The 23,760-nt window shown below is 41.8% G+C and overlaps 2 protein-coding genes across 8 annotated transcripts; one reads left to right on the forward strand and one right to left on the reverse strand.

Annotated features, from left to right (window-relative positions):
• Positions 1–4,490: 4,490 nt before the first annotated feature.
• On the reverse strand, positions 4,491–18,074 carry LOC115170032 (DIS3-like exonuclease 2). 7 transcript variants are annotated; one of them, XR_003870963.1, is made up of 7 exons: positions 16,054–16,116; positions 15,707–15,813; positions 15,097–15,243; positions 8,480–8,584; positions 8,006–8,144; positions 7,304–7,518; positions 4,491–5,971 (listed from the first exon to the last, which is right to left on the reverse strand). XR_003870963.1 is itself a non-coding variant. In XM_029726264.1 (7 exons), exons 2-5 carry the CDS (start codon positions 16,060–16,062, stop codon positions 8,504–8,506), a joined length of 309 nt encoding a protein of 102 aa, XP_029582124.1. In that variant the 5' UTR covers positions 16,063–16,119; positions 17,552–18,074; the 3' UTR covers positions 4,491–5,971; positions 7,304–7,518; positions 8,480–8,503. The 7 variants fall into 7 exon arrangements, 3 of the variants coding, with proteins under 3 accessions (XP_029582124.1, XP_029582125.1, XP_029582126.1); XR_003870962.1 differs by lacking the exon at positions 8,006–8,144 and adding an exon at positions 9,323–9,411; XM_029726264.1 differs by lacking the exon at positions 8,006–8,144 and adding an exon at positions 17,552–18,074 and having other exon boundaries at positions 15,097–15,208; positions 16,054–16,119.
• A 913-nt stretch (positions 18,075–18,987) lies between these two features.
• LOC115170033 (nucleolin) lies at positions 18,988–23,355 on the forward strand. The gene is made up of 14 exons (XM_029726267.1): positions 18,988–19,131; positions 19,496–19,556; positions 19,640–19,744; positions 19,934–19,990; positions 20,112–20,195; positions 20,295–20,418; positions 20,524–20,660; positions 20,760–20,886; positions 20,989–21,131; positions 21,335–21,464; positions 21,644–21,780; positions 21,904–22,030; positions 22,115–22,341; positions 23,035–23,355. Exons 1-14 carry the CDS (start codon positions 19,114–19,116, stop codon positions 23,064–23,066), a joined length of 1,509 nt encoding a protein of 502 aa, XP_029582127.1. The 5' UTR covers positions 18,988–19,113; the 3' UTR covers positions 23,067–23,355.
• Positions 23,356–23,760: the final 405 nt, after the last annotated feature.

Below are 23,760 nucleotides of genomic sequence, written 5' to 3' on the forward strand. Positions count from 1 at the left end.
TCTACTACTTTTTAGACTTGATTTCAATTATATTTAGTATGTTTACATGCATACTAATAATTCGATTTTAAACTGATTATGGCAGTAGGCAGATTATGCAATAGTCATGTAAACACCTTACTCTGCTTACCTTAATCGGTGTAAGGTCAAAATCGAAGTGAGCATACACTGATTAAAACACCTTGTTTTCTGAGCAATCTTTCGCATTATTAGGACAAGTAAACACCTTAATCGCCTCTAAAAGTCGAAGCCGTTGAGGAGGGGGTACTAAGCTAACATATGGAATTGTTTTAAGATGGTCATACCATGGATCATTTAGCTATTTGATTTAGAATTTTTTGCCAAGATAATCCATCCACCTGACAGGTGTGGCATATCAAGGTGCTGATTTAACAGCATTATCATTACACATATTTAACCCCGTTTTTGGGTAGGCACAAAACTCCTAGGGTAGTGCGTACAACCCAGTACATCACTGGGGCAAAGTTTCCTGCCATCCAGGACCTCTATACCAGGCGGTGTCAGAGGAAGGCCCTAAAAATTGTCAAAGACTCCAGCCACCCTAGTCATACACTGTTCTCTCTGCTACCGCACGGCCATCGGTACCGGTGCGCCAAGTCTAGGTCCAAGAGGCTTCTAAACAGCTTCTACCCCCAAGCTATAAGACTACTGAACATCTAATCAAATGCCCCCCCCCCCACACCATTATACACCGCTGCTACACTCTGTTGTTGTCATCTTTGCATAGTCACTTTAATAACCTACATGTACATATTACCTCAATTACCTCAACTAACCGGTACCCCCGCACATTGACTCTGTACCGGTACCCCCCTGTCTATAGTCTCACTATTGTTATTTTACTGCTGCTCTTTAATTACTTGATACTTTTATTTCTTATTCTTTTTTAATGTAAACTCCATTGTTGGTTAGGGGCTTGTAAGTAAGCATTTCACTGTAAGGTCTACACCTGTTGTATTCGGCGCATGTGACTAATAACATTTGATTTTGATTTGACTTCCATACATTTTTTAAAAACAGTACTGCTTATCTTCAGAGGTGAAGGTAACACTTGTAGAGCAAAACGGAGAACACCATCGTGTTCGTGAGAGTCTTTCCTTAAGTAACATAATAAAACTCCCCATCAAAATCTGTCAGTTTAAGATAGAGATATCATTTTTTTTTGCATGGGCTGCATCTCTATCCACCGCATCCACCTATGTCGGCCTATCACATCTGCTGTGGAATGTGGCCGAGCTACAGCTGTGTTTTGGCAGACCATAAGACATTTCACAAAAATGTCTGCAGCATTTGAACGGTTTGGCCTACAAAACTATTACGACCACTCTATAGAAAGAGGGGACTGTGCGTTTTGCTCTACGACCCCACAAGTGTCACGAGACTTGTCTGAAGGTAACCAGTACAAACCAATGAAAGTATGGAGGTCGTTTTGTGCAAACATAAATAAGGGGTATCCTGAGCTTTCTTATAAATCTTGCAAATATAGGACAGACACTTCAAAACCTTTATTACTCAAAACCTAGTCTTTTTTGCCATTTATGAATATGTTATTCAATGCGTTTCTATAGGCTATAGTAGTAAAGGCCATTTCATTATTTTGTCAAATAATTGTTTTATAAACAGTACCAGTCAAAAGTTTGGACACACCTACTCATTCCAGGGTTTTCTTTATTTTTACTATTTTCTACATTGTAGAATAACAGTGAACACATCAAACATAGGAAAACACTGATTCGTCCATTTTAGTGTGTCACCAACAAAGCGAAACAAAATGTTCAGTCACAAAAAGTTCAGTAACAAAATATATTTTACATTTGAGATTATTCAAAGTAGCCACCCTTTGCTTTGAAGGAGTTCCCACATATGCTGAGCACTTGGCTGCTTTTCCTTTCCTCTGCAGTCCAACACATCCCAAACAATTTCAATTAGGTTGACATGTACATATCTACCTCAAATACCTTATTATTATCTATCCTGATGCCTAGTCACTTTACCCTGCCTTCATGTACATATCTACCTCGTACCCCTGAACATTAATCTGGTACTCCCTGTATATAGCTGCACATTGATCTGGTACTGGTACTTTGTGCATAAAGCTGCGCATTGATCTGGTACTTCCTGTATATAGCTGCACATTGATCTGGTACTGGTACTTCCTGTATATAACTCTATTTTATTTGTATTGTTTTGAATTCTGCATCGTTGGGAAGGGCTCGTGTCGCAGTATATAATAGCCATACTACAACACCTAGTGTTTAAAAGAGGGCTAGAACCTCAGTATGAAGGAAGACTAGGACTAAGGACACCTAGGTTTGATCTCTCCAGTTCACCCAGACCACAGCGTTGCCAAATAATCAGTTTATTGCTCAAGGGAGAGGTTGCTGGTCCTTTAAGAGTTGTCCAAAAATCTGTATCTTCTGAAATCGTCCGCTGTCCCTTTAAGAGTCCGCTCTGAGTCGGATGAGAATGTCCTTCTGTGCAGTCCCGCTGTATTGTGTCTACAGCGTCTAAGCTGACAAATGGAATTGTTTTAAGATGGTCATACAATGGATCATTTAGCTATATGATTTAGAATTTCAGAACCCCTTTAGGTATCAAAAAATATATAAAACATTTTTTGATAAAATATCGAATTTGTCCTTTACTAGTATAGCCCAGAGAAACACATTGAATAACACATTCATAAATGGCAAAAAAAAACTGTCAAAAAATGTAGCATAATAAAAAAGGTTTTGAAGTGAAGATATAAGAAAGCTCAGGAAATATATATGCTGTATATACACTGCAATCGGAAAGTATTCAGACCTGTTTACTTTTTCCACATTTTGTTACGTTACAGCCTTTTTCTAAAATTGATTAAATCGTTTTTTCACCCTCATCAATCTACACACAATACCCCATAATGACAAAGCAAAAACAGGTTTTTAGAAATGTTAGAGACTTGTCCCGAAGCCACTCCTGCATTGTCTTGGCTGTGTGCTTAGGGTCATTGTCCTTTTGGAAGGTGAACCTTCGCCACAGTCTGAGGTCCTGAGTGCTCTGGAGAAGGTTTTCATCAATGATCTCTCTGTACTTTGCTCCGTTCATCTTTCCCTCGATCCTGACAAGTCTCCCAGTCCCTGCTGCTGAAAAACATCCCTACAGCTTCCCCGTAGGGATGGTGCCAGGTATTCTCCAGACGTGACACTTGGCCTTCAGGCCAAAGAGTTCCATCTTGGTTTCATCAGACCAGAGAATCTATTTTCTCATGGTTTGAGAGTTTTTAGGTGCCTTCTGGCAAACATCTGGCCACTCTACCATAAAAGCCTGATTGGTGGAGTGCAACAGGAATGGTTGTCCTTCTGGAAGATTCTCCCATCTCCACAGAGGAACTCTGGAGCTCAGTCAAAGTGACCATCGGGTATTTGGTCCCCTCCCTCATCAAGGCCCTTCTGATCCAACACACCTCCATGCTGTGTAAGGGCTATTTGACCAAGGAGAGTGATGTAGTGCTGCATCAGATGACCTCAAGGCAGGGTAAAGTGAGTAGGCATCAGGATAGATAAGGTATTTGAGGTAGATATGTACTTGAAGGCAGGGTAAAGTGACTAGGCATCAGGATAGATAAGCTTAAAGTAAAGAGCAGGGCAGCAGCAGCATATGACAAGTGCGTGTGTGTGTACACAGCATTATTATACCTCCACCATAATTGATTGTAGGGAGGGTGTCATTTCCTTTGAGTGTTGGTAGGCATAGGAAGACCCCACTGCTGAAGGAGACAAGAAAGCCTGACTGAACTTCTCAAAAACCCACCTAATAAGCCAAAGTCCCAGGGGAAATCTTCTGTGGACCAATTAAACAAAACTAGAGCACTTTGGCAATACAGATCAGCCCTGTGTTCACTGATGACCAAATTAAGCATTCAATGATCATAACCTCCCTGGGGTTCCTTTTGCTGCCTCTGGTACTGGGGACCTTGAATGTGCGCAAGGCATCATGAAATCATCAGATTATCAGGCGTTTTGTCATGCAATGTTCAAGCCAGTGTCCAAAAAACAGGTCTCTATTGAATGTTGTGGGTCTTCCAGCAGGACACCAACCCATGAATGGTTAAGAGTTGCTGGGCTGATATACATTGGCATCACCATGAGCAGGCATTGCAAGTACACTAACACTACTGAAGTCACAAATGGAGCAGGCAGCATCTCGCATCTATAAAAAAAAGTGTTTAAAACCTACATTGTCACAATCAAGTCCATAATATTTCCCTTACATCTGAAACGGCTTGAAGTCTTTACATGCGAGGTCTAGAAGACATGTTGAACAAGTAAAAAGGAAAGAGGTTCTTAGTTGTGCTGACAGACCCAATCCTCAATTCCTGTTGTCTGTGGCCAGATTAGGATATAGAATCACATATTTCACAAAAATAGCCCTCAAAATAGAAAGCTCTGCACATGGTGTTTTTATATTTCATTGACTCCAAATTGTAATTACTTAGTGAAAGGCGAAAGGTTTATTAGTTACTGAAGAGAAACCAGAGTTGAAGGCAGCGGTGGAAAAAGTACCCAATTGTCATACTTGAGTAACAGTAAAGATATCTTAACAGAAAATTACATAAAAGTCACCCAGAAAAATATTACTTGAGAAAAAGTATTTGGTATCAAAAGTAAAAATCATTTCAAATTCCTTATGTTAAGAAAAACAAGAAAATTGTGCTGTCTGGTTATATTTACAGATCACCAGAGGCACATGCCAACACTCAGACATTTACAAATGAAGCATTGGTGCTTAGTGAGGCCGCCAGATCAAAGGCAGTAGGGATCACCAAGGATGTAATCTTGATACTGTAAGTGCGTGAATTGAACCATTTTCCTGTCCTGCTAAGCATTCAAAATGTAATGAGTACTTTTGGATGTCAGTAAAAATCTACAGCGTAAAAATTATATTTTCTTTAGGAATGTAGCGAAGTAAAAACTCCAAAATATAATAGTAAAGTACAGATACCCCAAAAAACTACTTAAGTAGTACTTCAAAGTATTTTTACCTAAGTACTTTACACCACTGGTTGAAGGTAAATCCAGATGTAATTCCTAATCTGGGCACAGAGACTAAACAGGAGTTGAGGACTGGGAGTTACACTAGTTAGTAAAATTGCTATATCAACGTATTCGATTTGTCAGTTTGAATATGGTATCAAGAATTCCTTCCTACTGGCGACTTAAACATTTGCGCAACATTTGTGGTCCCAATACACATGGCAAAGCACTTGGCTGAGCGTCATGTTATCCTGTTATGTGTTGTATGAATTTGCTTTAAAATAGTCATTATAAAAAGGGTTTATTAAAACTTTAAAGTATTTCATTTAAAGTGGGACAGAGTGTCATACTATGAATTGATGGGGAAAAACAAGTTCTTGCAAGGTGACTGCTACCACTAATCAAAGAATTGCATTGCGACTGAAATGATGAGTTACTGTAAAACTCGACATTAATAGAAGAGCTTAATTTAAACTAAACATGGTTTAAACTAACTTCACACATCGACTGTGTATATACTTTTGCGAAAAATTACATAGGGTCAAAACTGCTAAATATAAAACGTTATTCATTGCAGTACTGGCACTTTCACAGTTCATTTCAAAGCGGTCCAGGCCGTATTTAAATAACACTGCTTCAGTGCTACTTCAGAGCCTTGGCTCCTCGATGGTAATTAAACCATGAAGTTAAATAAAAAATGGCTTTTCTAATAAATACAAAAGAACATGTGCAATGACGTGTGTGATCACGTGTGTGTTGTCAAGCGCACAATACTGTCCAAGTAAGCTTATTCAGCAGAGCTCGGTCTGTCTTATCGATGTGTGTGCGTTATCGTAGTTTCCACGACGATGTCTCATTAGGCCTCTTGATTACAGCGCTGTATTTCATAGGAGCTCCGTCTGCCCTCAGCTGGCCAGACTGAAGATGGAGATCTCCTGAAGGACAGACAGGACAACCCTTCGTTAGAGGACATAAAATAATTACATTCAGTTTGCTTTCAGCTCCTATTTTAGCACTGGGTTGGAATTCAACGCTCTACTGTTTAAGAGAACCTGCTCAATGTGGGCTAGTGCCCACAAACATGCCTCGACAGGGATTCCTGGATTTGTTTGGGGCGTCAATCTCACTAAGCATAGCGAATATGCTAAATCATTCAGTGAGTCTTGTCAAATCGTATTGGTCACATACAGGTGCTTAGCAGATGTTATTGTGGGTGTAGCGAAGCACTTGTGTTCCTAGCTCCAACAGTGCAGTAATATATAACAAATTCACAACAATACACACACATCTAAGTAAAGGAATGGAATTAAGAATATATAAATATTTGGACGAGCAATGTGAGAGCAGCATAGACTAAGATACAGTACAAGAGAATACAGTATCTACATATGAGATCCGTAATGCAAAATATGTAAACATTAAAGTGGCCAGTGATTTTGTACACTACCACTCAAAAGTTTGGGGTCACTGAGAAATGTTCTTGTTTTTGAAAGAAAATAACATTTTTGGCCCATTAAAATAACATCAAATTGATCAGAAATACAGTGTAGACATTGTTAATGTTGTAAATGACTTTTGTAGCTAGAAACGGCAGATTTCTTTTATGGAATATCTACATAGGCCCATTATCAGCAACCATCACTCCTGTGTTCCAATGGCACGTTGTGTTAGCTAATCCAAGTTTATCATTTTAAAATGCTAATTAATCATAACAAAAACCTTTTGCAATTTTGTTATCACAGCTGAAAACTTGTGCGAATTAGAGGAGCAATAAAACTGACCTTCTTTATACTAGTTGAGTATCTGGAGCATCAGCATTTGTGGATTCGATTACTGGCTCTATGGCTAGAAACAAAGAACAAAATGGCTAGAAACAAAGAACTTTCTTCTGAAACTCGTGGATTAGCCAACAACATGCCATTGGAACACAGGAGTGATGTTTGCTGATAATGGGCCTCTCTACGCCTATGTAGATATTCCTTTAAAAAAAAATAATCTGCCATGTCCAGCTACAATAGTCATTTATAACATTAACAATGTCTACACTGCATTTATGATCAATTTGATGTTATTTGAAATAGACAAAAAAAAAGTTTTTCTTTCAAAAACACGGAAATTTCTAAGTGACCACAAACTTTTAGTGTACATACTGAAGGCAGCAGCCTCTAATGCGATAGTGATGGCTATTTAACAGTCCGATGGCCTTGAGATTGAAAAACAGCTTCTGTCTCTCGGTCCCAGCTTTAAGGCACCTTTACTGACCTCACCTTCTGGATGATAGCGGGGTGAACAGGCAGTGGCTCGGGTGGTTGTTGTCCTTGATGAGCTTTAAGGCCTTCCTGTGAAATCGGGTGCTGTAGGTGTCCTGGAGGGCAGGTAGTTTGCGTGCGTCCCTCCGTGTCTTCTTACCTGCCATACACTAGGCTCGCTGGCTCTAGTCAACTCCCTTGTGGAAATGGAATGTCACCAGACCCTGTAAACCCTTAAGAACATGACAATAACACAACTTTACACATCAACTACACACCTCTGCATTCATTCTGTTCATCCCAAACATGAGAATCTCTTCCTGATCATTTATCTGGGTCATGTTTATTCGGGGAGGGAACGCAAAAACGTTCAACAGAAAACGTAAATGAGTGTTTGTTATCCGGGTAGTACCTCCCCAGTTTCCATTTTCTACTTTTTGGTTAAGATTGAATATGAACCTCATTTAATTCAACCTAGTATTCACAAAACAGTTCTATTAGATTTGAGTGTATTGTTAGATGTTACTGCACTGTTGGAGCTAGGAACACAAGCATTTCACTACACCCACAATAACATCTGCTAAATGTGTGTATGTGACCAATAAAATTTGATTTTGATTTGATTTTAGGGTTAAGATTGGTTGCAATAGTTGATATTTGGATGCTATCAAGCTGTTTGTCAAGGTCTTAGTTATGAAATGCTGACTAAACTATGTTTACCTAACATGCATCCGTCTTCGCTCTATAGACTATTGTTGGAACTTCTCATGCAGATTGTAGCACTATAGCAAGCTTATAAAGCTTGACGTTGTATCAATGGAGAGGAGTCACTCGTGGATGGTAACCTGGGTCGCGTTCGCTAGGCACAACATGGAAGAAAACAGAAATGTAGGTTCTATCTTAACTTATCAAATAAAGTTTTGCTACTGTCTGCCCTAATGAACAAGACCGTGGTTGTATTGATAAGTGCACGCCATAGCAAAACGTTTTGCAACTTAAACTAGCATTTCTTATTGAAAATTCAGATAAGTCCCGCCCCAGCCCCGTTTTCTCCTGCATGGTTCCTAGGGAATACACCTGAGGGGCTCCAAAGAACACCGGTTGTGTTTGTCCCTAAACGGACTCAAGCAGCGCATAACAACCAGATAACAATTTGGCTAAATGAATACTGTAATTGGTTTGAGTGGCACGCACTTTGTAGTAGATCGGTTTCTGCAACTAGTAGTGCAGCACGAGGACGTCAACTGCCTGGTCCAGAATTCCCATCACCATGGCCCCAGAGTCCAAAGGACCACTCTCCTGCAGGGGGGCAAATAACAGTCAGCAGAGTGCAATGCTGGGACTGCCCTGAACGCAACCCCAGAGGCTGAGTCCTAACTGGAGATCTTTGTGTAACAGCCCTGGGTTCAAATCGTATTTGTTTTCTTTCAAACAGATGGAACCAATAGACAAGTCCCAAAACTACATCACCATCTAACAATAAATAGACTCAATCAAATGCCAAAGGTATTTGAAAGAAAACAAATACTATTTCAAATCAGGCCTGGTATACCCTCTAACTCAACTGGACCTCGAAGTCAGTTCCACTGCCCCCCCTAGCTGCATCCTCAGAGCATGCGCAGACCAGCTGGCTGGAGTGTTTACGGACATATTCAATCTACTGTCCCCACATGCATCAAGATGTCCACCATTGGTCCTGTACCCAAGAAAGCAATAGGTAACTGAACTAAATGACTATCGCCCCATAGCACTCACTTGTCATCGTGGAAGTGCTTTGAGAGGCTAGATAAGGATCATATCACCTCTACCTTATCCGACACCCTAGACTCACTTCAATTTGCTTATCACCCCAATAGAGCCCCAGACGATGCAATCGCCATCGCACTGCAGTGATGGCGCAGGAGAGGATGGCTGCTGTTTTATTGGCTCTTAACCAACCGTGCCATTTTGTTTGTAACTTATTTTGTACATAATGTTGCTGCTACTGTCTCTTATGACCGAAAAGAGCTTCTGGACATCAGAACAGCGATTACACACCTCAAGTTGGATGAATCATTTTTCTTTAATGAGTCAGATGGGAAGGATATACTCCAAACACCCGAACAGGGCCTCAAACCAGTCCATCGCTGGAGAAAGAAAAAGATCGGGGTGCCTTGTGAGGATCAGGCAACAAGTGGGTAATCTGCCTTTGCCATCCGTACTATTAGCCAATGTTCAATTGCTGGAAAATAAACGGGACAAACTGAAAGCATGTATATCCTACCAACGGGACATTAAAAACTGTAATATCTTATGTTTCACAGAGTCGTGGCTGAACGACGACATTAATAACATACAGCTGGCGGGTTATACACTGTATCGGCAGGATAAAACAGCAGCCTCTGGTAAGACACGGGGCGGCGGTCTATGTATATTTGTAAACAACAGCTGGTGCACGATATCTAAGGAAGTCTCGAGGTTTTGCTCGCCTCAGTTGGTAGAGTATCTCATGGTAAACTGTAGACCACACTATCTACCTAGAGAGTTTATCTGTTTTTTCTTAACTGTCTTCATACCACCACAGACCGATGCTGGTACTAAGACCGCACTCAATGAGCTGTATACCGCCATAAGCAAACAGGAAAACACTCATCCAGAGGCGGCGCTCCTATTGGCCGGGGACTTTAATGCAGGGAAACTTAAATCCATTTTACCTAATTTCTATCAACATGTTAAATGAGCATCCAGAGAAAAATAATAATATAAAATAAAACTCTAGACCACCTTAACTCCACACACAGAGACGCGTACAAAGCTCTCCCTCGACCTCCATTTAGCAAATCTGACCATGATTCTATCCTCCCGATTCCTGCTTACAAGCAAAAATTAAAGCAGGAAGCACCAAATGGTCATTTGAAGCAGATGCTAAACTAGTGGACTGTTTTGCTAGCACAGACTGGAATATGTTCCGGGATTCGTCCGATGGGATTGAGGAGTACACCACATCAGTCACTGACTTCATCAATAAGCGCATCGATGACGTTGTCCACAGTGACTGTACGTACATATTGGAGGTCGACCGGCATGGCCAATTCAAGTTTTTACAACAATCAGTAATTATGGCCGCTTATATTGCATTCCACAAGGAAACTGCGTGGCAGGCTGACCACCTGATACGCAAGTGTAGCAAGGAGCCAAGGTAAGTTGCTAGCTAGCATTAAACTTATCTTATAAAAAAAGAATAAATCTTAACATAATCACTAGTTAACTACACATAGTTAATGATATTACTAGGTTAACTAGCTTGTCCTGTGTTGCATATAATCAGTGCGGTGCCTGGTAATTTATCATCGAATCACAGCCTTCTTCGCTAAACGGCTGATGATTTAACAAAGGAGCATTTGCAAAAAAAGCACAATCGTTGCACGAATGTACCTAACCATAAACATGTTTTGCCTATTTAAAAATCAATACACAGAAGTATATTTTTTTAAACTGCATATTTAGTTGGAAGAAATTCATGTTAGCAGGCAATATTAACTAGGGAAATTGTGTCACTTCTCTTGTGTTCATTGCACAGGGTATATGCAACAGTTTGGGCCGCCTGGCTCGTTGCAAACTAATTTGTCAGAATTGTACATAATTATGACATAACATTGAAGTTTGTGCAATGTAACAGCAATATTTAGACTTAGGGATGCCACCCGTTCAATAAAATACGCAACGGTCCGTATTTCACTGAAAGAATAAACCTTTTGTATTCGAAATGATAGTTTCCGGATTTGACCATATTAATGACCAAAGGCTCGTATTTCTGTGTTCATTATACTATAATTTAGTTTATGATTTCATATAGCAGTCTGACTGAGCGGTGGTAGGCAGCAGCAGGCTCGTAAGAATTCATTCAAACTTTACTGTGTTTTCCAGCAGCTCTTCGAAATGCTTGATCACAGTGCTGTTTATAACTCCAGAGATTAGGCTGGCAATACTAAATTGCCTATTAGGACATCCAATAGTCAAAGGTATATGAAATACAAATGGTATAGAGAGAAAGTCGACACGTCATAATTCCTATAATAACTGCAACCTAATATTTATTTACTGGGAATATTGAACCACCAGCTTTCATATGTTCTGAGCACGGAACTTAAACGTTAGCTTTTTTACATGGCACATACTGCACTTTTACTTTCTTCAACACTGTTTTTGCATTATTTAAACCAAATTGAGCATGTTTCATTATTTATTTGAGACTAAATAGATTTTATTTCTGTATTATATTAAGTTAAAATATAAGTGTTTATTGTTAATTCAGTATTGTTGTAATTGTCATTACAAATATATAAAACAATCGTCCGATTAATCGATATCGGCTTTTTTTGGTCCTCCAATAACCGATATCGACGTTGAAAAATCATAATCGGTCGACCTCTAGTACATACCCCAACCAGAAGTCATGGATTACAGGCAACATTCGCAACTGAGCTAAAGGGTAGAGATGTCGCTTTCAAGGAGCGGGACTAACCCGGAAGCTTATAAGAAATCCCGCTATGCCCACCGACAAACCATCAGAAAAGAAAAATGTCAATACAGGACTAAGATCAAATCGTACTACACTGGCTCCGACGTTCGTCGGATGTAGCAGGGCTTGCAAACTATTACAGACTACAAAGGGAAGCACAGCCAAGAGCTGCCCAGTGACACAAGCCTACCAGACGAGCTAAATAACTTCTATGCTCGCTTTGAGGTAAGTAACACTGAAACATGCATGAGAGCATGAGCTGTTCCAGACGACTGTGTGATCACGTTCTCCGCAGTCGATGTGAGTAAAACCTAGAAACAGGTCTACATTCACAAGACCACAGGGCCAGACGGATTACCAGGACATGTACTCGGAGCTTGCGCTGACCAACTGGCAAGTGTCTTCACTGACATTTTCAACCTCTCCCTGTCTGAGTCTGTAATACCAACATGTTTCAAGCAGACCACCATAGTCCCCATGCCCAAGAACACTAAGGTAACCTGCGAAAATGACTACCGACCCGTAGCATTCACGTCTGTAGCCATGAAATGCTTTGAAATGCTGGCCATGGCTCACATCAACACCATTATCCCAGAAACCCTAGACCCACTCTAATTTGCATACTGCCCCAACAGATCCACAGATGATGCAATCTCTATTGCACTCCACACTGCCCTTTCCCACTTGGACAAACGGAACCCCTATGTGAGAATGCTATTAATTGACTACAGCTCAGCATTCAACACCATAGTGCCCTCAAAGCTCATCACTAAGCGAAGGACCCTGGGACTAAACACCTCCCTCTGCAACTGGATCCTGGACTTCCTGACAGGCTGCTCCTAGGTGGTAAGGGTAGGTAATAACATTCCCACCACGCTGATCCTCAACATGGGGGCCCCTCAGGGGTGTGTGCCCAGTCCCCTCCTATAACCCCTGTTCACTCATGACTGCACGGCCAGGCATGACTCCAACACCATCATTAAGTTTCCCGATGACACAATAGCGGTAGGCCTAATCACCGACAACAATGAGACAAGCCTATAGGGAGGCCAGAGACCTGACCGTGTGGTGCAAGGACAACAACCTCCCTCATCGTGATCAAGACAAAGGAGATGATTGTGGACTACAGGAAAAGCAGGACCGAGCACGCCCCCATTCTCATCGACAACTTCCTTGGCGTCCACATCACCAACAAATTAACATGGTCCAAGCACACAAAGACAGTCATGAAGAGGGCAAAATCTATTTGCCCTCAGGAGACTGAAAAGAGCTGGCATTGGGTCCTCAGATCCTCAAAAGGTTTTACAGCTGCACCATCGAGAGCATCCTGACGGGTTGCGTCACTGCCTGGTATGGCAACTGCTTGGCCTCCGACCGCAAGGCACTACAGAGGGTAGTGCGCATGGCCCTGTACATCACCGGGGGGAAGCTTGCTGCCATTCAGGACCTCTATACTAGGCGGTGTCATTAGGAAGGCTCTAAAAATTGTCAAAGACTCCAGCCACCCTAGTCATAGACTGTTCCCTCTGCACCGCACGACAAGCGGTACTGGAGCACCAAGTCTAGATCCAAGAGGATTCTAAAAAGCTTCTACCCCCAAGCCATAAGACTCCTGAACATCTAAGCAAATTTGCATTGCCCCCCTGCCCCCCCCCCCCCCCCCCACACTGCTGCTATTCTTTGTTATCATCTATGCATAGTAACTTTAATAACTCTACCCACATGTACATATTACCTCGACACCAGTGTCCCCAAACATCGATTCTGTACCGGATCCCCATGTATATAGCCCCGCTATTTTCCTGCTGCTCTAAAAATAACAATTAATCTCTTACTTTTTTTCAGTATTTTCTGAATATTGCATTGTTGGTTAAGGGCTTGTAAGTAAGCATTTCACCGTAAATTCTACACCTGTTGTATTCGGCGCATGTGACAAATGCAATTTGATTTGGCACACTGCCCTATCCCAACATTCAATACCATAGTACCCTCCAAGCTCATTATTAAGCTTGAGGCCCTGGTCTGAACGAACCCCACCCTGTGCAACTGGGTTCTGGACAGGCCGCCCCCAGGTGGTGAAGGTAGGAAACAACACCTCCACGTCGCTGATACTCAACACTGGGACCCCACAATGATGCGTTCTCATCCCCCTCCTGTACTCCCTGTTCACCCATGACTACGTGGCCTCGCACGCCTCCAACTCAATCATCAAGTTTGCTGACGACACAACAGTAGTTGGCTTAATTACCAAAAATGACATGACAGTCTGCAGGGAGGTGGTGAGGGCCCTGGGAGTGTGGTGCCAGGAAAATATCCTCTCATCCAAAGTCAACAAAACAAAGGAGCTGATCGTGGACTTCAGGAAACAGCAGAGGGCGCACCCCCCTATCCACATTGACGGGACAACAGTGGAGAAGGTGGAAATCTTCCAAGTTCTTCAGCATACAACTGAAATGGTCCACCCACACAGACAGTGTGGTGAAGGTGCAACCGTGCCTCTTCAACCTCAGGAGGCTGAAGAAATTTGGTTTGGCGACTATTTTTATTTTTTTTACAGATGCACAATTGAGAGCATCCTGTCAGGCTGTATCACCGCCTGGTACGGCAACTGCAACGCCCGCAACCGCAGGGCTCTCCAGAGGGTGGTGCGGTCTGCCCAATGCGTCACCGGGGGCAAACTACCTGCCCTCCAGGACACCTACAGCACCCATTGTCACAGGGAGGCCAAAAAGCTCATCAAGGACAACAACCACCTGAGCAATTGCCTGTTTACCCCGCTATCATCCAGAAGGCGAGGTCAGTACAGGTGCATCAAAGCTGGAACCGAGTGACTGAAAAACAGCTTCTTTCTCAAGGCCATCAGACTGTTAAAACATCCATTACTAGCACAATAGAGGCTGCTGCCCTATATGCATAGACTTGAAATCACAGGCCACTTTAATGTTTACATATTTTGCATTACTCATCTCATATGTATATACTGTATCTTAGTCTATGCCGCTCTGACATTGCTTGTCCAAATATTTACATATTCTTAATTCCATTCCTTTACTTTAGATTGGTGTGTATTGTTGTGAAATTGTTAGATATAACTGCACTGTTGGAGCTAGAAACACAAGCATTTCACTACACCCACAATAACATCTGCTAAAGATGTGTATGTGACAAATAAAATGTGATTTAGAACTGGGACAGCAGGTGGATGAAATTCCTTGGCAGGTAAAACAGAATAAGCAGGCTCCGGACCTTGTAGGGTAAGAGTTGAGTGCCCATGCTCTAGTGGGAACATTAAGCAGTGTCTTGGTTGTACCTTGATGAAGAACAGCTCAGAGCTGAGCTCCTGGACTCTCTCGGAGGCAGTCACGTCATCGTTACAGCGGGACGCCTGCTTCTGCACCTCCGCTTCAGAAGAGGACCACAGCCTACACACCAATGTCACAAAGAGGCAGAGAATGTACTGTAAAGACAAGACACGCGGGCAAGCACACACGTCAACTTGAACTACTTTTTTCTTACAGAGAGGGCAGCACAACACCATCAAAGGCAATCAATCTCTCAGAGAGAACACCAGGAGAAACAAAGCCTCATCTGAGATTCAGGGTGTTTTGGAATCTAAGGGAAGCTTTGTCTTTCAACACATTACTATTCCACCACAGACCCAATCTTCTCTGGTCTTTTAACACATTACTATTCCACCACAGACCCAATCTTCTCTGGTCTTTTAACACATTACTATTCCACCACAGACCCAATCTTCTCTGGTCTTTTAACACATTACTATTCCACCACAGACCCAATCTTCTCTGTGTGCTACAAGACAGCAGAGACACTGCCTCCTTGCCCTCATTCTACAACAAAGCCATTGTCCTCTATGGGGTAAACACACACACAGCCCAGTGTCCTCTCCTCTCGCCACCCACCCAGAGTCTGCCAGCCTGTGGACGATGACATCAGCGTTGCAGCGAGGTGAAGTGTCTGTAGTCTGTAGAAGAGCATGTTGGCCAGCAACATGAACTCCTCCACCAACCTGGAAGAGGAATGAAAGAGGAAAATAAAGAAATTAGACAAAAAAATACTGGCAACACATTTTATACAACCAGATCTCTAGATGCCGTTAAGGTCACTTTGAATCCAGTTCGCTTGCTTTCTTGAGGGACACACACACACACACACTGCATTGGCCATATAGCACAAACCCCCTAGGTGCCTTATTACTATTATAAACTGGTTACCAATGTAATTGGAGTAGTAAAAATAAATGTCATACCTGTGGCATACGGTCTGATATACCACGGTTGTCAGCCAATCAGCATTCAGGGCTGGAACCGCCCAGCTTATAAAAAAAAATGTATAAATGTGTACACACACAAACAGAGAGATACATGTTTGTGTAGACACACACACAGTCCAACCAAACATGTATTTCTCAGTTTGTGTACACACACACAGGTGCTGCAATGAAAGCCTCATGATACTTTTTGGGGTTGATTCTTCTTGATCCCTGCAAAGAAGATGGAAATGTTTCTATTAGTATGCTACAGCTTTGCTTAACTTGTTAGTAGTCACCTTGACCAATCTCTTAGACTGGAAGAATGGTTAGATGCCTAGCGCTTTAGATCATCTTTGATAGATACAGCTTTTGGTCAGCATTGTCTGAAAGCCAGTGTTCTTTGGTAAACAAGTAGCCATATGATTACCGTGGTTCCTTGGTTTGATATAAGTATTCATCGTACTAATCTTTATTTTTGGGAATGTCTTCACCTGAATGTGCTCTCCTCTCTTTAGGCCGCCGGAAATGTCCTCCATGGTCATGTACGTTTCAAACACCGTCTTCTTTGGTCCTCCTCGGCATCCTGAGTGGGCTTCCGAGTGGTGCAGCGGTCTAAGTCACTGCATCTCAGTGCAAGAGACCCTGGTTCGAATCTGGGCTGTATCACATCTGGCCGTGATTAGGAGTCCCCATAAGGCTGCACACAATTGGCCCAGCGTCGTCCGGTGTAGGCCGTCATTGTAAATAAGAATTTGTAGTTAACCGACTTGCCTAGTTAAAATAAAGGTTCATTTAAAAAAAAAAAAACATCTGTTAAACCGGCTTTTGGGGGAGACGTCCCATGACTCATGTTCTTTGGTTACCTGTGGGCACTTTGGAAGCATGGTCTTTGTAGTCTTCGTTTTGTCATCTCGTGCTGGGAGTCCCTCTGTTTGAGAGAGCACAACTACTCCCCGGACTCCACATCTCTGTCCTGACTGGTTTTGGTGTCCCTACGCACACCTGTGGTTGCTTTTCGGAAACCCCCTGCAGCGCACCACTTGTCCATGTACAAGGACAGAGAGCCCTCTTTTCCTCCCTTACCTTTCATAGGAGAAGGCGAGAAGTCACTTGAGTCAGAGCACTCGATAAATGCCTGGTCCCTTTTTCTCAGCGGTATGTCATGTTTGTTGCTGTGGGCTAGACCCTGCCTCTGTGCGTTTGGCCCATTCTTTTCCCCCTGCTGTTGGGCAGAACTTTCTACTGTGATGTTGGCCGAGGAGTCTGGCATAAGCATCGTTCTGATGTGGGGTGCTGGACTGGCTGGGTCCACGTTTGCCATTCCGAGACCTATTGCCTGCCTTGAATTGACGAGGAACCATTTAGCAGTGAAATGGCTGAAAAGACAGTGCTCAGATTTTGTATTTAGCTATACAATTAACCAGAGAAAACATACAGAAACGTACAGATATAGGTAGTGAATGTTATGCAGACTAGCTAGCTAGTTAGTAGTCACCTTAACCAATGTCATAGACTGGAAGGATGGTTAGATGCCTAGCGCCACCAAGGTTATTTTGCTCCATGCCTCCTCCATCCACTGATGTGTGGTTACCTCGCTTCATCATCAGGATCACCAAGTCAGAGATTGTGGCCAAGTTGACACAGCTGCAAACACTAATTTACATGGCATCAAGTTACATAGCTAAAGACAACTTGGCTAGCCAACTCTACATTACCTAGCAATACAAGCAGCCTCGCGTTTAAAATGTTCACTTGACCAGCTAGAGGTTTCGATTTTCCTCATGAGGTTGAGCTAAATATACAGCTAGCAAGCCTAGCTGGCTAACTCGCCAATGCAATGTTGCATCTGTTTAGTGCTAGCTAACGCCTTTCTCTGACACCAGACGGTATCGGAGAAAGGCCTTAATAATCGTCGAAGACTCCCCAGTCAGACTGTTTTCTATGTTACCGCACGGCAAGCGGTACCGGAGCACCAAGTCTAGGTCCAAAAGGCTTAACAGCTTTTACCCCCAGGCCATAAGACTCCTGAACAGCTAATCAAATGGCCACCCAGACTATTTGCATTGCTCCCCCTTTTACGCCGCTGCTGCTACTCTGTTTATTATTATCTATGCATAGTCACTTTAACTCTACCTACATGTACATATTACCTCAACTAACCTGTGCCCCCGCACATTGACTCTTTACCACTACCTGTGTTTTTGGCCTCGTTAGTTATTTTACTTCTGCTATAATTATCTATTACTTCACACGTATTTTTCTTTAAACTGCATTGTTGGTTAATAAGGGCTTCTTGTTGTATTTGGCGCATGTGAGAAATACAATTTGATTTGAATCAAACTTGGACTTTGAATAACAAATCAGTTGTGAATGATATCTATTTGTTGGTAAGCTGGAAAGTACGTTAGCTAGCTATAGACGCTAACAACCAGATAGCATTAGCTACCTGAACCATGTTCGCTTCGTGAAATTGACTAACTACTGATATATTTAGCTAGCTAGTTACTTAAATATCGGTTGTTACCAGAGTCATATTTCTACAATTAATCTTATTAAAAATTCATTTTAAAACCAACCTTAACCATATGCCTAATCTTACATTAAGACCAAAAAGCTTATTTGAGTCAAGATATAGCTTTGTGGCTGTGCTATCTAGTGGAGACCTTAAATAACCACTGTGTAAATGACTGGTAATTGCAATCTGGAATCCTTAGGACGTACATGCCCTAAACCTTTTATTTTATTTAGCTAAAACCCTTAACCCCTAAACTTACTTTCCCAAACTCGGTCCTGGGGACCCCAAGGGGTGCACGTTTTGTTTTTTTGCCCTAGCACTACACATCTGATTCAAAAGCACAATCCTTACTTATTAACCTTAATATCCGTAGGGACGTTCCAAGGATCCCGAATATCCCAGTGAAAATATGAAACCATATCCGGGCGTTAGGTCAACTTGCATGCCGGGAAAGTAAATATTTAATCGCTGCTCCCCACATGTGAACAGTCGTGTTCGCTGTACAGCAACTGTTAGCAGAAAGAAAATAATACACAGAAAACATGGCAAAGTCAGGCAAAGTAAGAACGACATCTAAAATATACTTATTGTTAAAGGCGAACTGGCTCACTGCAGTTAGTCTCACATGGCCACACGTGAAATGATATTGTTTGTCGCTAGCTAATTAGCTAAGTTAACGTTAAGTAGCTATTGCTGAACTCCAATGTTACTCTGCCTAACTGTGTGTTCATTGAATGTTTAACTAGCTACTTTGTATCACAGTTTAATAGAAACACGTGTTGAACGTAATGAGTTATAATGTATCTATTTCGAATACTCAGTATCGGCCTGTTCTGTTTGATTGACGATTATTAACTAATCACCAAAGTCCACACCATGACTTGCAATGTACTGAAATGCTCATTCCCCAAAAATGTTTTATAGGCAACCCAATTAAAGACCTCTAAAAAGAAAACTGGAAAGATCAGCGAGGACAATAACTCTGGTAAGTGGGCCAATGTAACTTTGGCTATAAAGAAAATTAAAATGACATTAAATCGGCCTTTGATACAACATGATGTCTTGCAGAGGGCCAGACTGATTCTCCAGCATCGACAGAGGAGGAAGCTGCCACTACTCCACAGGTCATCGTTTCCACAGAACCTGAAGAGAACAAGGTCAAAGATGCCCCAGGTAACAAATGCTTTGAGGGGTGGTAAATAAGCGTAGACAGGAAATCGGCGTATGACATCAAATTCCAACATGTAGCCTAATTGGAATGGTGATAATGTTCATATGAAATTTCTTAAATGCAAAACACAAAAAAACGATGTTTTTAAATTCAGTAGGTATTTCCAATGTCAATGAATATTGTTTGTGTAGCTTCAGGAGCGGAACAGATGGACACAACTACTGATGCGGAAAAGGTTAAGGTCCAGGGTGAGGTCAAAGAACAGAACGGAATTGTAACCAATATTTGCCAGATGTCACCCATTAGTTATTTTTCATCCGGGTATCTATGGAATAGTGTTTTAATACATGTCTGCATTTCTCTCTCCAGCTGTTGCAGCAACCCCAGTAAAGAGAAAAGCGGAAGCAGAGGATGAGACTTCTCCAGCGAAGAAGACAAAGTGCATTAATGATGGTACGATGGTGAACGGCAGTAAATGGCACCCTCTCTGTTTGAGCGATTGATGGTTTCAGTGTGCTATCATGCATCTTGTTTTTTTTATTTTTTTTTTAGGTTTTTGTCTTTTTGTTGGAAGCTTGAACGCGTCCAAGAAAATGGAGGAAATTAATGATGCCTTGGCAAACTTCTTCACATCGCATAGTCTGTTGTTTCAGGATATTCGAGTGGACATTACAAAGTGAGTACATGGCATTTTTATGCACTGCATAAACTTAACCTCTACAAATGTTTGTAGATTTCTTCATGATCCAGATTCTTCCCCATGTTTTTGTCCATTCTATAGGAAATTTGCATATGTCGACTTTTACACAGAGGAAAACTTGACAAAAGCCCTTGAGCTGAATGGGGAGACGATCCTGGACCGAAAGATGAGGCTAGGCAAGGCCAAGGTCAAAGACCCCACAGTAGATGACAAAAAAGGTACTAGTCTCATCTTGAGTGAGTTATCCTTGCTACTGTTATATTAGTCATTTCTAGAATTGATTGATTTCCATGTAGTGACAGTCTTTTTCCTCACAGCTAAAGATGCCAGGACCTTGTTTGTCAAGAATATCCCATTTGCAGCAACAAAGGAGGACTTGAAGAAAGTCTTTGACACGGCTGTCGAAATCAGGTTTCCTGGAGGCATTGGCACCCCAAGCAAAGGGTGAGATGCCGTGTCCATTTGATATTCACGTGAAATTGCTAGTTATGTCTATCCCAGGATTCTGTTCTAAACACGTCTATTGCATCTATTTTGTTGTGACAGAATTGCCTACATAGAGTTCAAAACGGAGGCCATTGCTGAGAAAGTGCTGGAGGAGAAGCAGGGGATTGATGTCCAAGGCCGTGTAATCGTTATTGACTTTTTGGGAGAAAAGAGCCAACAACAAAAAATAATCAAAGCTCCAGGTAAAGATGGAAAGAAATGAGGTCAATGGGAATTAAATTACTGTAGAAGCACAAGGTACTTCAATAGCTAGCTATATGGCTAGTCATGTTGCTTGTTAGCATCTTCAAGATTAAAGTATGTTGTAATTCAGTGATTAGTTGAGACATTTTGTTTATCATAGTTCTCTGAAAAGTGAATGAAGTTAACATGTTCTGTTCCATAGCTGAGGTCACACCAAATAACGAATTACTGGTGACCAACCTGGCTTATGCTGCAAAAGAGGATGCCCTGAAGGAAATCTTTCTCAAAGCAGTCAGTGTCAAGATACCACAGAGCAATGGTAAACCAAGAGGGTGAGTGAAGGCGCATGTTGTTGCTGCATCTGCTTTGTTGAGCTCTATTGAAAATGTTGAACGCCATCAAATTGCATTTTTTTTTTTTAAATTCAATTATTAAGTATTCATGCGATTAATTTCATGTTCTGACTGGAAATAATTTAATTCTAACAATTAGGCATTTTTTCTTTCAAAAGTCATGCCTTCATTCAGTTTGAAAGTGTGGAAGATGCCAAAGAAGCCCTGGAATCATCGGTAAACAAAGAGATTAGTGGAAAAGCCATCAGAGTAGAGTTCAACCAGAAGAGGCCAGAAGGTGACAAAGGGAACTCTGGTAAATATTACTATTAGACTTGCCCAATGAACGTCTCATAGCAGAGAATTGGTTGGCGAATGATTTGAGGTTGTTTGGCTGTGTGATCGTGCATACTTCTTTAATGTGTGTGTTCTCTTGTAGTTCCTTCGAAGACGTTGATGGTCAGGAATCTTGCCGAGGAGACGAGTGAGGAGACTTTGAAAAGTGTCTTTGAAGGTGCCATTGAAGCTCGAGTCACCAAAGACAAGGAGACTGGCATATCTAGAGGGTATGTGGTGAAAACCTACCCCCTTCAAATCACATTTTTACATTCAGATGTCCTTTGAATACTCACAGTTGGCCACTTCCTAAGGTTTGGCTTTGTGGACTTTGAGAGCCCAGAGGTCTGCAAGGTTGTCAAGGATGCCATGGCAGACCTTCAGATTGATGGGAGCAAGGTGACCCTGGTCTATGCCAAACCCCAGGGTGAAAGAGGACCTCGTGGAGAAGGAGCGGGCTTCAACAGGCGCTTCAGAGGGAAACCCGGTGCTAGAGGTGGCTTTAGAGGCAGAGGTGGCGGCTTCAGGGGTGGACGAGGAGGTGAGATCATCTAGGTCAGGGATGGTTAACTGGCGGCCTGCCTTTTGTAGGCCCGTAGATCAATTTCCGCCAGGAGGAACCTAGCCGGGGTCTCAACTTACTGTTGAGTTAGTGATAGAATACATAAGGGGCAATTTGGTTGTGTGTCAGATGTTTTTCTATTATGTCATTTTTTTTATTATTTTCAGAATGGTATATTTTGTCTAGCGGCCAGCTATCTAAACTTGTGTTAAGCATTACTGTCTGGGGGAGGGCATTGATCATAAATGTAAATCATCAGAGATCTTATGGGGGGGAAAACTGCGAACATTTCTCTCCGTCCCATGGCAAAATGTCAGGAAATTAAAGATGCACTATGCAAAACTAGCAAGTATAGCGTAGAGAATCATTGTACCATCTTAAACCACTGTGAAATATATTTTCCATGAACAGAATTTTGCTTGGGGCCCCCAAAAGGCTAGGGCGAACTCTTACTGCTTGTGTGGGTATGGATGTGGGTAAGCAGATACAAGAGCCACTGTGGCCCCTTGTGATAAGTTCAGATTATTTTGGGGGGGTTGATATAGGTTGAATTGAAGTTGCAAACTGATGAGGACATGTCAATTGATACTTGATGTATTCTCTTTACTCCACTTTATCTACCAACAATTCTACCAGCCTTGTAAGATGCTTTCGTTTGTTATTGTTTTTCAGGCAGAGGTAGTGGCGGCGGAAAGAGGACTTAAAAAAAGAAAAGTAAAGGAAGGCGCTTTTTTTTTTATATATTTTTTTTTACAATGGACTGCTGCAACAGCTCTAATTCAACGTCTACATTTCCTGACAAGTTTGTGATGGGCACCTAACGATTATAAGAAACAAACCAATTTGTTTAGAGATATATGTGAAAAGATTCTGACACATTGTACTGTACATGTAATGTTTTTGTCTTTTACTTTAGTTTACCTTTTTTAATTGTTAATTTCATGTAAAGACTTTATTGAAGACTGGGCAATTAAAAGGTCCCCAAATTTCAGATTTTCTGGGTCTTTTTCTATTTTGTCTGTCATTTTTAGGGGGAGCTTGTGTTTTTGTCTCAAACAATTCTTTCTTAAAAAAAATGTATGTATACAATGTACAAAACATTCAGGAACACCTGCTCTTTCCATGACATAGCTTTCACCTGGTCAGTCTATGATCACTTGTTAAATCCTTCAATCAGTGTTAATGAAGGGGAGACGGGTTAAAGAAGGATGTTTAAGCATTGAGACATGGATTGTGTATGTGTGCCATTCAGAGGGTGAATGGGCAAGACCAGACTTAAAACGGGGTATGGTAGTAGGTGCCAGCCGCACTGTTTTTTTTTTGTCAAGAATTGCGAAACTGCTGGGTTTCACACGCTCTGCAGTTTCCTGTGAGAATCAAGAATGGTCCACTACCCAA

This window comes from Salmo trutta, chromosome 31, assembly GCF_901001165.1.
Source record: "Salmo trutta chromosome 31, fSalTru1.1, whole genome shotgun sequence".
Classification (NCBI taxonomy): Eukaryota; Metazoa; Chordata; class Actinopteri; order Salmoniformes; family Salmonidae; genus Salmo; species Salmo trutta.